The sequence below is a fragment of the Dipodomys ordii genome, unplaced genomic scaffold (genome assembly GCF_000151885.1).
Source record: "Dipodomys ordii isolate 6190 unplaced genomic scaffold, Dord_2.0 Scaffold24, whole genome shotgun sequence".
Taxonomy (NCBI): Eukaryota; Metazoa; Chordata; class Mammalia; order Rodentia; family Heteromyidae; genus Dipodomys; species Dipodomys ordii.
In genome coordinates, this window is record NW_012267240.1 from 13,637,757 (window position 1) to 13,652,775 (window position 15,019).

General features: G+C 37.3%; 1 protein-coding gene across 3 annotated transcripts in view; it reads right to left on the reverse strand.

Moving 5' to 3' along the window:
• Nucleotides 1-15,019, reverse strand: part of Slc39a12 (solute carrier family 39 (zinc transporter), member 12) — a 61,428-nt gene that overhangs the window by 23,974 nt on the left and 22,435 nt on the right. Inside the window, exons 6-9 of one of the 3 annotated variants that reach the window (XM_013014648.1) lie at nucleotides 11,066-11,238; nucleotides 6,971-7,123; nucleotides 4,718-4,825; nucleotides 2,190-2,256 (exon numbers count right to left, since the gene is read on the reverse strand). In XM_013014648.1, the coding sequence (XP_012870102.1) occupies nucleotides 2,190-2,256; nucleotides 4,718-4,825; nucleotides 6,971-7,123; nucleotides 11,066-11,238 (501 nt within the window). Of the gene's footprint in view, nucleotides 1-2,189; nucleotides 2,257-4,717; nucleotides 4,829-6,970; nucleotides 7,124-11,065; nucleotides 11,239-15,019 lie in introns of all 3 variants that reach the window. The other 2 variants (XM_013014647.1, XM_013014649.1) reach the window with 2 other exon arrangements.

A 15,019-nucleotide genomic window follows, 5' to 3' on the forward strand; every position in this document is an offset into this window, starting at 1 on the left:
GAAAGATATTAGGAAGAACTTTGAATAACACCATCACTGTCCCTCAACTGCTCCCACTTCCTGCTCCTACATTGACTTAGAAAAAGTGTTTCTTCCTTTCAAAATTAAAAAACTAACAAGTAGAAAAAAGGCTATTGTGGAACTAGATGGAGTCAAACATTCTACATTAATTCCAGAGCTAAAAATTATAGAGGAAAAACAGTATCATCAAGGTGCTGAAAGCAAAACTCATCAGAATATGAAATTACATAATTATTTGTTTAAAATCAAATAAATCAATGGCATGAACTAATGTACTGGAAACACTTAAAATACCCATTGTTATAGTAACACATATGCTACAAGCAGTATTTATATCCCAATGAGATGGTAACTGTGACTAAGTACTGTCTTATTTTCTTCTCCAGTTTATCTATTGCCCAAAACAGTACCTTTTCAAACTTTTTTTTGGTGGTACTAGGGATTGAACCCCGGGCCTCCAGGATGCTAGACAGTCCTCTAACACTGAACTACAGTGCTTTCAATATTTCTTGAATAAACAATCTGAGAGGAAACCATAGCTGTGTGCGTAAATTAACGATCACAGAAAAATGAATAGTACATTAGTAGCATTTGTTTAGTTCTTCAATTCTGAGGAATATAGTCTTGGGCAATGAGTTAACCTGTCTGACAACTGGTCTCTTCAATTATATCATTTAGATAATGTTTTTTCTTACTTCAATATGTTGTAGAGAATTGGATGATTTCTCAAACATCAAATAAGCCTTATGAAATTGGATGAATTCTCAAGCATCAAGTAAACATTATTTTAAAAAACCTACACAGATAAGTGATAGATAAGACAGACAGGTAGACGGATAGAGATCGACAGACAAACACAGACACAGACACAGACACACAAATAAAAGAATTCAGGGAGCCTGTCTTAAACAATTGGGGAAAACAATTTGGAAAAAGATAGATATTAATGCATAGTATGCTTGGGAGACAGATAAGAATGGGTCTTCTTTGTAAACAATTCATTGTAAAATTTTTCAGAATGAAATAGTTTCCCAATATGTGCCACGCCGACTCCAGTGGAGTCTGCTTAGCATGGGAAACCATCTATCAGACCAAGATAGGGGCTTCAGAAACCTATCTCCAAGTTTTGGGACTTCACCAAAGTCTACCTCGGAGAATAGTGCTTCTAAGAGGCCTACTCCTGGAAAAAGGCTGGCAAACCCCTGGGAAAGATGTGTTTCTGCCTTTCTTTTCCTCACTGTATAAGAGTGCCTATTAATCTTTTACTGTTTCTGCTGTTCATCGTACTTACTCATTGTCAACGTTCCCTTATTCAAAGCTCTTTCTTAAGAGTGTTAACGACTCCAATATCTGATGAGTGTCTTAAAAATTTGACTAACTCACCAGAGTTAAGTGCTACCCTGAAACCCCTCTTATGGAGGCTAGTAGACAAGCCATAAGCAAATATAAAAGTATTGGGGGTTTCACGAAGTCATTTCAGCAGAAGGAATTGTTTGTAAGAGACTTACTAGAAGCTGTAGGGCGGCTAGAACAGAAAGAATGTATGGCAATTGCTGAGATAACTACTTAGGAGAAAGAACTTCCTGTTACTCTCTTTCATTTACTAAGAGACTTGCTAGATCTAGGCCTCCGTGACCTTACTATTAAAGAAGGAACAGGAAAGATCTTATGGGACAATTAAGGCCTCTAGAGAAATAAGGTAATGGTTAGATGGTGACAAACGTCGAAACCCATTATATTTCTTAGAGATAAGCCGGAAACAAGTGGCTTTCAGGCGACCAGCTGTTGACCACCCAAGAATGAAGCCCTGCAGCAAGATTGTGTAAACTTTTGCCCTTTCAGGCGACCAGCTGGTGACCATCCAAGAACGAAGCCTTGCAGCAAGGTTGTGTAATCTTTTGGCCTTTCTTATGGAGACTTTTTGCTATAAAAGTTTGTTATCCTCTGCATTAAATCGCACTCAGCACTCAGCACTCAGCATCCACTCCTAATGTGTGTGAGTTGTCTGTTTGCCATCTCCCCCCCTATTCCAGGTTCCTCCCCTAGGTGTCCTCCGTCGTCCCGACAGAACCTGGTCCGTGGCAAATATGAAAATCCATATGACATTGACATATTTGAAAGCAGATATCTCTCCATTTAGAGTTTGGCTTCCTATAATTGATACTTACATTTTCTACTCAAGGCTGTAGTACTTCCTATAGGATTCTCAGCTGCCTGTGAATCTTCTGGGCCTCTCTATTTTAAATGAGAAAATGACTGATGAGCAGCAAGTAACAATCATGTCTGCATGAAATAGGAACCATCTGAAGAGTTTGGTGGAGTTTTACAAGACATTGTAATACTCTAAATGCATATGAGAACCACTAAATTTCATAGGCAACAGATAATGAAGAAATGAAAGTCAGTGTACACTTTGTACTACATTTAGATGAGATGGCATCCTGACTAGAGCCCTTTCCTCTACAGAGAGCTGAAGGCCATTCAGATAGTCTGTATTCTGACTCTTCAATTGAGAAAACTTTATGAGACTCAGAAGCTGTAATAAAACTGGGCACACCTCCTGAAAAGTGAGTTGAGGATCTAGAATTCATTCAAAATCCATCTGGCATTGATCTGTATGCAGACGGTGCATTCTGGGTAGAGAGGAAACCCTAGCACTCAATTTCATTGATTGTAGCATAGCTTTCCTTTTTATTACTTTACCTGTCAGCAAAAGAATCTTGCTAATTTACAAAGTTCATCAACAGACTTAGAAAATACAAATAGAATAGATTATTTTAAATGCTTGTCCTTTCATAAGACAGAGAAGTAAAACTGAAATTGTCTTCTATGAGTTACAATTATACAACTTTAGAGATTGACTTGTAGTTCAATTTCGGATGGATGCTACCTTTTCCTGCCTCAGATTCATAACCAATTTTATGAAAAAAATGTCTTTTATCTACTCTTAAACTTGCCTTTAAAAAGCATATCAAATGATTCATCACCCAAGGTAGTAGAAACTGACAATAACTTAATGTGAGACATAAGCATCTTTTTTTATTCTTATAAAGACAGAGGGTAAATTTTCCTAAAATAATAGCATGAATTCAAAAGATGGACAGCTAGTGGCTCATGCCTGTAATCCTAGCTATTTGGGAGGCAATCTGAAGCCAGCCTAGGCAGGAAAGTCCATGAGACTCTTACCTCCAGTTATAAGCACCAAAAAGCCCGAAGTAGAGGTGTGGCTCAAGTGGTAGAACATTAGTCTTGAGCAAAACAAAACAAAACAAAACTCAGAGACAGTGCCCAAGTTCTGAGTTCAGGCTCCAGGACTGGCATCTATGTGGCTACACACACACACACACACACACACACACACAGATGGGTTTTACACACACACACACACACACACACAGATGGGTTATTTGGGGAGAAGGAAAGCTAAGGAGTAAAAGCCGCCCATAAGATACAGTTTTAGAAATTGAGTGGATCTAGAAAAAATGTGTTCAATTTGTATAAAAAGCCAAATTCTAATCAAAATGCTCTATAGTTTTATTAAAAGACTGAATCTCTGGGCAGGAGGTATGCTTCAAAGGTGAGTCCTGAGTTCAAACTCAGTACTGCAGACAAAAAAATGTGAAGAGCTACTGGATGAAGCTTCCTCAATGATTTATTCTTCTTCCCTCAAAAACAAAACAAAACAGGAATTTAGAAGCAAACATGCAAAGTTCCAGGTTGACTGGGAAGAATTACGACTTTTCCTCTTTCAACCTATACTTTCCTGGAAAAGAAAAGTCATCAGATTTCTGTTTCACTTTCTGATGACATCTCAGCTTAAATACAAAGGGAACACTGAGTTTGTTAGCATGTTAGAGTGTTCAGGGTTCAAAACAGTTTTAGAGATTTGCTTATATTTTGGACTTTGGGCCTTTCAATCAAATAGAAGATACATTTTAGTATCTAATAAATGTCACAAAGTCTTAAAAATCATCAAACTGAACATTTTAATATTTTCAAGTCGGAGTTAGCATTGGATCTGCAATCTACTGCCCAACTTCTCTTGCTGTTTATAATTTATTCCTCTGCTCAGAAATCTGTTCTTGAACTGTCAACCTTTCTATATATGACCTTTTAGATGACCAAAGTGATGGTTATAGGAGCCATTTGTAGACTACTTTCTTATTTGTTCTGTCCCTATACTCTTTTTCTTTCAGAAATACAACAGGAATATTACTTTAAGAATCCATATGGAAGATTTGATTGCACAAAGTTCAGTAGACTGAAAGGCATTTACTTAGAAATACCTCATTAAACAGAGTTGCCTGCCTCCTGCATTATGAAATGAACACTCTGGTCCCAGATGCACGAAACTCTTGTTCAACAAGTATTAGCATCAACCTAAAAAAATGGCTTCAGAACATACTGAATGAAAAACATAAAGGTCAACTGGCTTACAAAAATCCTGCACATAAACCAATGAATATTGATCATGATGACACGCTGATCAGCCATGTTTCAGAGTACTTCTTGCTCTTTAAAATAGCTTCTGAGTGCTTCACAAAGTTTCCCAAATACTCTTTGTATCATGGTCAAGAATAGGCCAATCAGGAGTGGATTCTATGCCATATGCAAACTACTGATTCCCATTGATTCATTGGAGGATGAAGGATAGAAGGCAATCAAATCAGTAGAAAGCTACACATTAGGAACCTACCAATAGGATAGTTGAGGCAGATTTGCCTCTGCCTGACTGGTCACTTAAATCAGAGTTGGATGCAAGATGGTGGCAATGTCTCACGTGCCCATTAGCTGAGGACAGACCCTGCTAGATGGAGGATGGTTGAAAATTAGTATGGAGCCCAGGAGCCAACCTGATCAATCCCATGGTTCTTTGCACACTTATCAAGTAGGTGGCACAAAAAAAAAACCCTATTAAATGTCACCAAGAACAAACCTCATGCATGCTCAAGATATTTTAAGATTTTCTCTCATATGTGGAAACAAGATCTAATTAATAATGGTGTAAGTAAACATGTACAAGGTCATGTGCCCAAGATGTATTAGTCCAAGGTGGTTTATGCAAGGGAGAAATCAAATAGCCTAACTCCTTAGAACAACTAACTTACAATCTAACCAAATGAATACCAGGAAGCTGGTATTGATGTTGGAGGTCAGAAGGGGGAAGGGGAGAAAAATGAAAGGGGAGATGTATGAATGAAGAGAGGAAGGGGGCAGAATTCATTCATATTCAATGCTTATTCTACAAAACTAGAAAAAGTGGTGATGGGTAGAGTTGGGAGAGATATGGAGAATGATGAAAGGGGTGAACATTGATCAAGATGCATTGTACTCATAAACTGACATGTTGAATGGTAACCCCCTTGTACAACTACTTAAAGATAATAAACATATAATTTTAAAAAGAATACAACTTCAAGTTGAATTAATCCTAGCATTTGGGAGACTGAGTCAGAAGGAGCTTGAGGCCAGGGAATGCAATTTCAACAATGTCTACTTACGATTTTAAAAGTCTTGAAGACAAGTTGGTTTTATTCTTTTATTTATTTACTTATTTATTTATTTATTTTGTCAGTCATGGGGCTTGAACTCTGGGCTTGGGTGCTATCCCTCAGCTCTTCAGCTCAAGGCAAGCCCTCTACCACTCGAGCCACAGTGCCACTTTGAGTTTTCTAGAGGTTTATTGCAGATAAAGAGTCTCACGGACTTTCCTGCCCAGGCTGACTTTGAACCATGCTCCTCAGATCTCAACCTCCTGAGTAGCAGGATTACAGGCGTGAATCATCGGTGCCTGGTGACATGGTTTTATTCTATTTACATTATCTTATTGTATTTAAATCTCTATTAAAAATTTAAAATTTATGCAAAATTTAATTTTGAATACTCCTGATATAGACACCAAAATGACAATCATCAAAACTCTATTATAGCTGGGCACTGGGGGCTCATGCCTGTCATCCTAGATACTCAGAAGGCTGAAATCTGAGGATCTCATTGTTGGAAGCCAGCCTGGACAGCAAAGTTCGTGAGACTCTTATCTCCAATTAACCACCAGAAAATTGAAGTGGTGCTATGGCTCAAAGTGGTAGAGTTCTAGCATTGAGCAGAAAAAATCAGGAACAGTGCCCAGGCCCTGAGTTCAAGTCTCATAACTGACAAAACAAAAATGAAAACAAAACCTATATTGGAACAGAACTATTAAACTAAGATTGCCAAAAATATATTCACTAATTAAAGCACTTGTAAATATTTATATTTCTTTTATTTTATACTATAACATGAATCTTAAATTTGCATTCTTATACATCATTTTAAGTCATGGCAAGCTCAGGGTCAATATGAACACACTGCATATTTGGATATTTGACATTTCTTTCACTCATGTCCAAACTCATTAAATTTCTATCTAGTTGTAAGTTATAGGTTGGTATATTGGCATTATAATTTAGTTTTTTCAATCGAAGAATGGTGATCTATGAGAGAGGACCAAGAACTTTTTATAGTCTTTGAGAGATTTTGCAGAAGCTAATTTCGTAAGTTTTTAGGGAAGTGCTGTGATTGAAGCTAGCAATACTAATCTTGCAATTACTATAATATCCTAGCTTGAACTCCAGCTCCTACAAATGAACAAATAACCCCTCCAATTTTCCCTCACTAAAATATAATTATTATAAATTTTCATTTGAGATACACTCAAAGCCTGGATTCTACTTATTCTCAAAAAGTTTCAAATATATCAACAAGCTACTACTTAACACATCCACTTCATTGATCCTACTATTTGCATTTTGCTGTATGAATTTTACCACATATTTACCAATCTATCATCAATCACTATCTCTACACAAAATGACTACTTTTTGATACACAAAAGGGAACCTTGCAGCCATTTAGGAATGTAAATGATCAAAACCTCAAAGCCAAAAGGTAAGTGAGAAGTAAAATATACCTTGGCACGTGATGAAACAAGAAGAATAAAACATTTTTCTATCAAGAAAAATCCATGGATGCCTCCAATTAACCCCAACAGTTTCCAAATATGACTTCTGCTCTCATGGAAATGTCCAAACTCTGGCGCCTCCTGCCTATGGAAACCAAGAACCTTAAAAAAAAAAGATAAAAGAAAGAAAAATGAAAGAAGGAAGGAAGTTACTTTGGACTACTTCACTATTAATTGGCAATCATAGTGGTTGAATAATATTAGACTATAGGCTGAGGATTTCCCATGACAACTGAAGTTATTTATAATACATTTTGCTTTTGAGATATATGAATACTCCCACTATATAGTTTAGTTAGGGTCAAATAAAATGTGTACCATAGAAAATAAAGGAGAGCTTTAAATACCTTGTGCTAATTATCAGAATGGCTCCTAAGGTTTATTTCTGAAATTAGCTCAGATTTGTACCCAATTCTTAATGTCTCAGCTGGAATTTTTTTTCAGAAGTTCTATCTATCTATACCTATTTACCTAGAAATGTTTTGTAAGGTATCGATATATTTTTATGTCCAGAACACAGATACAATTCATTTGAGGTTTTCTTTTGTATCTCCAGAAACCATTACAATGAAAGTAAAATTTCAATAGCTACTCAGGTAAGTAAGAAATCCTTCTGGAAGCCGTTCCACAGATTTTAATATATATGGCCAGCAGTATTTTCAGAAACAAAAAGTATATGATAGACATTGAGAATATTCTTCTTGCTGACTCATCCCACTGATTGGCTTCATGACTTCTTTTAGTAAATTATTATACATCATATTCCTGCCTCAAGAGAGGAAAGTTTGTAACATAGCTCAGTGGCTTCAGATTTCAGATGCCCCTGAGAGTAAATTAAATGACAAAAATATTATACATGTATAAAGTTAAGTGTAGATGCTCATGCACACACGTGTATATTTGTGTGTAGGCATTTATGTGGGTATACATAGTCTTGTATATTCATGTATTTGTGCATTCTATATCAATAGACTCACCCAATGGTGGATTATTAATATTTTAAAAAATGCTTCTATACTGAGTGAGTACATTTTGCAGTTATTTCTGGAATAATGCAGTATAACAATTTTCTTAGCATTGACATCGAACTACATACTACAAATAATCTATGCATGATTTAAATACAAGAGGATTTGCACAGGATATACATAGGGCACATGCAACTTCTGTGTGTGTGTGTGTGTGTGTGTGTGTGTAGAACTTGAGAATTCATAGATTTTATATCCTCAGGACTCTTGAAGCCAATCTTCTGTAGCTATCAAAGTACAATTTGTGTATTTGTGTGTGTGTGTGTAGGTGTGCATGATACTAGTCCTATTTTCCTTTGGTAAGAACATTAATGTAGACCTACTTAGAGCTTGTAATTATAATTATTTCCCATAAGTGAAAGAATTGTAATATCTAAATCAAACAGAAGAAACCCCCAATCTCAGGATAAAATACAGATTCATAAAGTCGAATAAATTTGGTCCATTGTAGAAGGAAATCCAACAGTGATATTTCTCTCACTTTTGCAAGACATTTGAAAATCTGAATTATATTCAGGGACTACTGATGTTTTTCCCACCACACTTGTGCTAAAAATTCTTTTATCCTCATTAATTTCCTCAAGCCAAAAACAAAACAAAACAGAAAACAAACCTGCCTTCTAAACTTCATGAAACTGAGTTAATTTTTTTCACCTCCCCCTTTTGTAATTTGTAATCAGGAGTTTTATTATATAACCCTTAATGAGTGATTTTTTTTCTATTTTATCATTTTATTTTCATGTGAATATACATTCATTAAAGAAAACAACTGAAATGAGGGAGAAACATCAATTATCAACACCTCTACTGTCCCTGCCCATGGACCCCTCTCCTTCCCGTTTGGCTATTTATTTTCTGCAGCCTTTTCTTTTTAATTTATTTTAATTATCTTTAAGTAGTTGTTTGTACAAAGGAATTGCCATTCACCAAAGAAGTTTATGAAAACAGGGCATCTTGATCAATGTCAACCCTTTCAACATTCACACCCACTCCTTCCAACCTCCCCCTCCTTCACTGTTTTTTTTAAATTGGGTTATGTATTAAATTTTAACATCCTAAGTGCAGCTTGCGTCCCCTTGGATAGAAACCCATGCAGCCTTCGTATTCTGCTGTTGTTTCCTGCTGTCCTGGCTAGCAAACAACTCTGCCCAACACTCTGGTGACCTAGAAAAAAAGGCTAAGCCACCACTTCAAGCCAGTAAGAGCCCTGAAATACTCCCAGAAAATTAAATTATGAGGGAAATTAAAACTAATAATGGCTTGTTTTATTTTCCCCAACATTCACTTTATGATTTTTTTTCAGAACATCAAGTAATTATTGAGCCTCTAAGCAATAACAGTGACCCTGTAAGGTTGTAGGAAATTGCCAGAGACTTGTGGAAATTTTTACAGCTCACATTTCCAAAGAGGCAGGAGCATTGATCCATCGTCTCCGCCCACATTGGGAGATCTCAGAGGAGATCAAGAACATCTGCAGAGTCTTCCCTCTGAACTCTTTTACCATCCCACATGCATGTGCTTTCATTTCTGATCAATACACATCCTCAGAAAGCTTCCATAAAGGGCCAGCTCTGCGGTGCTTATATTTGTCTTAAGAGAATTCAGATGAGGGAGAAAAGGCAGACAAGAATCCAATGCAGAGCCTACAAAATTAAGAAAAGGGAGGGAAGGGATTGGTAGGGAATGGATGGGTGAGAATCTTGAAAGGGGTGACACTGATCAACGTATATTGTATTCAGAAACTGTTTTGTTAGATGGCAACTCCTTTGTACAATTACGAAAGAATATTTTAAAAATAAAATCATATAAAAGAAAGAGAACCACTGAGGGGCTTGGATGAGGTCCAGGGAGGGTGAAGTGCATGAACAGGGATAATGAAGCAGAGACCAGCCACCCAGGACACCATTACTACCCGTAGGGCTAAAAGGTAGTGGAAACCATTGCAGGTAGTTAGAAACTGCCTTTGCTGCAAAGCATTGCTTCCCTTACTTGGGCGCCCAAATGAACCAAAGCAGGATAAAACTTGAGCATCCCAACTCCATTTTGCCTCCGAGTCCCTCTTCTCTCCAAGTCTCTCTTCTTTTGCACGCCAGGGGCAACAGAACTGAGTGACAGCACTTTTATGGCAAGAGAACAAAATTACCTTCACCAAACAGCAGAGCTTCACAGGACAGATACTTCCATAAGGAGAGTAATTCCATTCCATACCATACCATGGTGTGCCTCTCACCTCCTGCCCCAAGGCTTATATGTAAACATTGAGTTCATGTCTGTACCTTGAAGATGGGTTGCATACTTCTGCCCTTATGGCCATTAGTAAATTGGCAATGAGAGGTGAAAGGCTACACCTGACATATTGGAAACTCTGGAGTTGAGTCTCTGGCTTAGGACTTTGGTTTCCAACCAATGTTCTCACTGAAGCTCAGTGACTGAAAAAGAGTTGAGGACAGGGCCTGTAGCTCTAGTCTGAGATCAAGCCAGCTATGTTTAGAGCAGATGTCAGAGCCAGGGGAGAGCTGCAAAGAAACATCCTGGTCTGGCTCTCCTCTCCTCTTGGATTTTTTTTTCTTTGACTTCCTAGTGGCTGAACCCAATCAAAATTCCAGTCTGCGGGAGAACAGAGGAGATATAAACTTCTGGGGCAGAAAATGAGAAGAGAAGAAGAGAATAGATCTGATGTGGGAGAAAAAGCAGCACAACGTCTCACACCCTTGGTGATTTTTATTGAGAGACAATTAGCACTTGTTTGCTGAATCTTATTTCATAGGAATGAAGACCCAACACTTTCCCTCTTTTAAAATCTTATAAACACGAATAGCCTGTAGTGAACTTAATATTTGGTCTTTTCTTCTCTCTTCCAAGTGCTGAGAAGTTGCAGACAAATAATGTTTTCCCAAATAAAATATTTCCCTATTTATTGAAGTCACTGCAGAATTTTGCACAGATACCTCCAGGGTTTACATGTAAATAGAAACTCTTTACCACCCATCTGAAATGGAAAAAAACAAACAATTACCTGTGGTATGAGGTGAAACAGAGCGTCCCCAGAGAGTGTTCCAACAGCCAAGCCCACGAACAGCTGTAAAATCAGATTGTAGTTGTCCTGGCAGCCGTGAAAAAGGACCAGCACGGACCCAAGCATGGAGCCCAGCGTGAGAAGTATCACAGCCACTGTGCTGTAGCCATATTCTAAGTCAGAGGAGATAGCACAAACGTCAGGGCACATCATTGTCCATTTCTGCCGGAGCTCCTAAAAATGCTAGAACAATCAGTCTCACAGGAACATTTCACTAGGACGTGGCATTGTTTTCTAAGTTTTATATGGAGTAAAATTTTAATATAGGAAGAAAAGAATGGACAGACTTGTTACAGTCTGAGTGTTCATATCCCCCTCCAAGAATGGGGTCAGAGGATTCTGTAAAGACACCTGCACATTCGTGTTCATTGATGCACTATTCATAATAGACAAGTTGTGGAAACAGCCCAAATGCCCTTCAGGAGATGAGTGGCACATAGACACAATGGAATTTTGCACAACCATTAGAAAGAATAACATTATGTCATTTGCAGGGAAATGGAGGAACCTAGAACAAATCATATCAAGTGAAGTAAGCCAAACTCAGACAAACCACACGTGTTTTCTCTCATATATGGAAGCTAGATCTAATACACATTGGAACATGGTAAATTATGCAGGACTCTAGACATTCACACACAGTGAGACCAAAGAAGGGTAAGAGGAGTATCAAAGGCACAGTGCATCTGATCATACAATATAACATTTATCAGAATAAACTCCAAGAAATGGAAAAAGGAGAATTTTTTGTTGCTGTTTACGTTTTCTTTTCTTTGTAGTCTTGCTTTTCCATTTATTTGTCTTTGGGAAGGCAAGCAGGGGTGGGGGAGGCAGAAATGATGGGACAAAGGGTGAACAAACACAGTGATGATACTCACTAGACACTATGTTAGTAGACACTATGTTGAAAGTGAACTATACAACTTGTAGGTGGGGATGGATGGGAAACACTGGAAGAGAGTGAGGGAAAAGGTGACATTGTCAAAAAAGCAATATACTCTTTACCTGACTTATGTTACTGTAACCCATCTGTACATCACCTTCGAAACAGCAATTAAAAAAAAAAGAATTGGGCAGAAGAGACCCAAATTCTTTCCTTCACAAGGTGGAGAAGATACCAATTTATGAACTAGGAAATGGACCCTCACCTGACACCTGCTAGCCTCCAGGACTGTGAGGAATAAACTTCTGTTGTTCATAAACCCCTCTATCTATAGCGTTCTGTTACAGCAATGACTATAACAAGGCTTTTCTTAACCTGTTGCTTTGACACTATCTTGATGAAACTCTACCAAAAACAAGAAAGAAAGAAATCACTTTGGCAAGCAGAAAGCTCACATACTTCCCATTCCCAACAAAATGAGTATGTCTCTCTTAAAATCATTACTTCCAGTGACAGTAGATGTGAACCCCACTCTGTAATTTCATTTTTAACCCTTCCCAAGCAAGGAAGTAAAGAGGGGACATGGAGTTTGGTTCCATGTGGAGCTTGGCTTTCATACAAAATGAGTACAAACCTCAGATGAACTTTCTTGTGAATATTGTAAAGTCTATTTGTAATCTCAAAGAGTGATTATTATGCGGCTGGGAATGTGGTTCAGTGCTAAGAGTGTGTACCTACCATGCAAGAAGCCCTGGGTGTTTTTTTATTTTGACACTTTCTGAGGTTTTTATTATTACCTAAATTTCTCTTATTTCAGAGAATTGTGGAATAGTGATATTTAGTTGAAGTCACAAACATTTTAACCTTCACAAGGCAAATTGTCATTATCATGGTCTATAAAGTTTGTGAATTCTATACACTTTGACAATACAATTCTAAAAGCTTTGATAATACAATTATTTCTTCCAGGTGATATTTACATTTCTTTCCTTTTGCTTATTGTAAGATGTTCTGTCTTTTACTCACATTCCTCTTCTCTCTTTCTGAGGTTTTTTTGTTTTTAATTATTATTTTGAGAATACCATACAGAGGAGTTACAATTACGTGGAAGCTCTGGGTTTTATTCTTCAGTACTATATAAACAGAAAGAGCTGGAAGCAGCACTGTGGCTCAAGTGGTAGAGTGCTAGCCTTGAGCAAAGGAAGCTCAGGGACAGTGCCCAGGCCCTGAGTTCAAGCCCCAGGACTGGCAAAAAAAAAAGTAAAAAAAAAAAGTGATTATCATTCTCAATGGTTAAAATGATGCATTTATCACTGAAAATGCACCAATGAATGAGAATGGGTGATATAATAATTGTGAACAGTTTAGATTTTAGGTTATTGTACATTTTTATAGCTCTTGAAATTTATTTCCTGTTCCTAGACTTCCAGGTACTTTTTAATACAGAAAATGTTTTCCTTTCTTTGTTGTTGTGATTATTTATGATGATGATCATTATCATTATTATTATTGGCAGTAATGGAGTTTAAACCCAGGACCTCATGCTTGCTAAACCAAGTGATCTACCACTTAAATCACATACATGTCTCTAGAAAAGTAAAATGTTTAAGATTATTCAATAAAAGCAAACACACACACACACACACACACACACACACACACACACACACACACAAAATATAAAGGGGGAGGAAATAAAGGGAGAAATGGAAGATAATATACTCAATGAGAGAAAGGAAATAACTTTACTGACAAACATGAGTGAGATGGGGCTGGAGTTATTCAGCTGTCATTTTTAGTGGAATGCAGATATTCCGAACAAATACTCTGTTTTCTGCTTATTTAGAAATTACCAACAAGTCATGACAAACTGGACAACAAACAATGAGGGAAGTTAAATATAATTTCTCATTTTCAGAGGCAGTTCTCAGGACTTCATGATTGCTAGGTAGGCATTCTACCACTGAGGCAGACTTCTAACCTTGTTTGTTCTCATTAATTTGGAGCTAAGATCTAGCTTTTTGCCCAGAATTGACTGGACCAAAACCCTCCTATTTATTACTCTTCCTACTACAGCTAGAATGACAAGTGTATATCCCCACATCCAGCCTTTTCTGGATGTGACTGGCCTAAAGCTATGATCCTCCAATCTCACCTTTATACCGCTGTGCTTACCTATTGGTTGAGATGAAGTCTTGTGCACATTTTGCCAGGCTGGCCTCAAAAACACAATCTTTCCAATCTATGCCTCTTAAGCAGCTACTATTAGATGCATGAGCCATGGGTGCCTGCCTAAACTGCCCTTTTATCTAGTGACTATACATAAAGTAAATCAAATCATTCAGCTATTGCTGTTTTTATGAAAGTATCTGCTTGCAATAGAAAATATTCCTTTTTTACCATACTTGTCATTCTTTTGGAAGTTCACTCTTTACTTTAGATCATACAATGGTACTAGGAACATGCAATAAGCATGTATATGCAATAAGCATTCTGTTGACCCTAAGGCCTACATTGTACAAGGATCTAATATTAAAAGAGAGATGATAGTTTACCAAAAACAGCAGGAAATTTTCAGATTTTTATCCCTCCCTGTCACTGCCTCTTCTCTGTTGCTAGGAAACCTCAATGGGGAAAGAGAGGGATATTCATCAGTAGATTTAATCAACTCTTACATTCATATGGTACACAAGCTCTAGAGCCTTTTCTCCTAACAATGTGAGTATAACCAAACACAACTAACCAACACAAACAGAAATGGCTAAGGGGAAGAGCATGTGCTTAGAATTCTTGAGTTCAATACCTTAGCACCAGAGGGGGAAAAAAGTCAAATTTTATAAAATGCCTATTTCTACAGTTAAAATTTTTAAAATTTAAATTTTTAAATTTTAACGGTTGGAATAGTCCTACACCTACCCATTATTTTATTCCATGCTAATTTTGGAAGACCAGCCATGTGAGGAGCACATCCTGGAAGATGCTCAACTGAGTTTCACATCCCATTCCTTTTC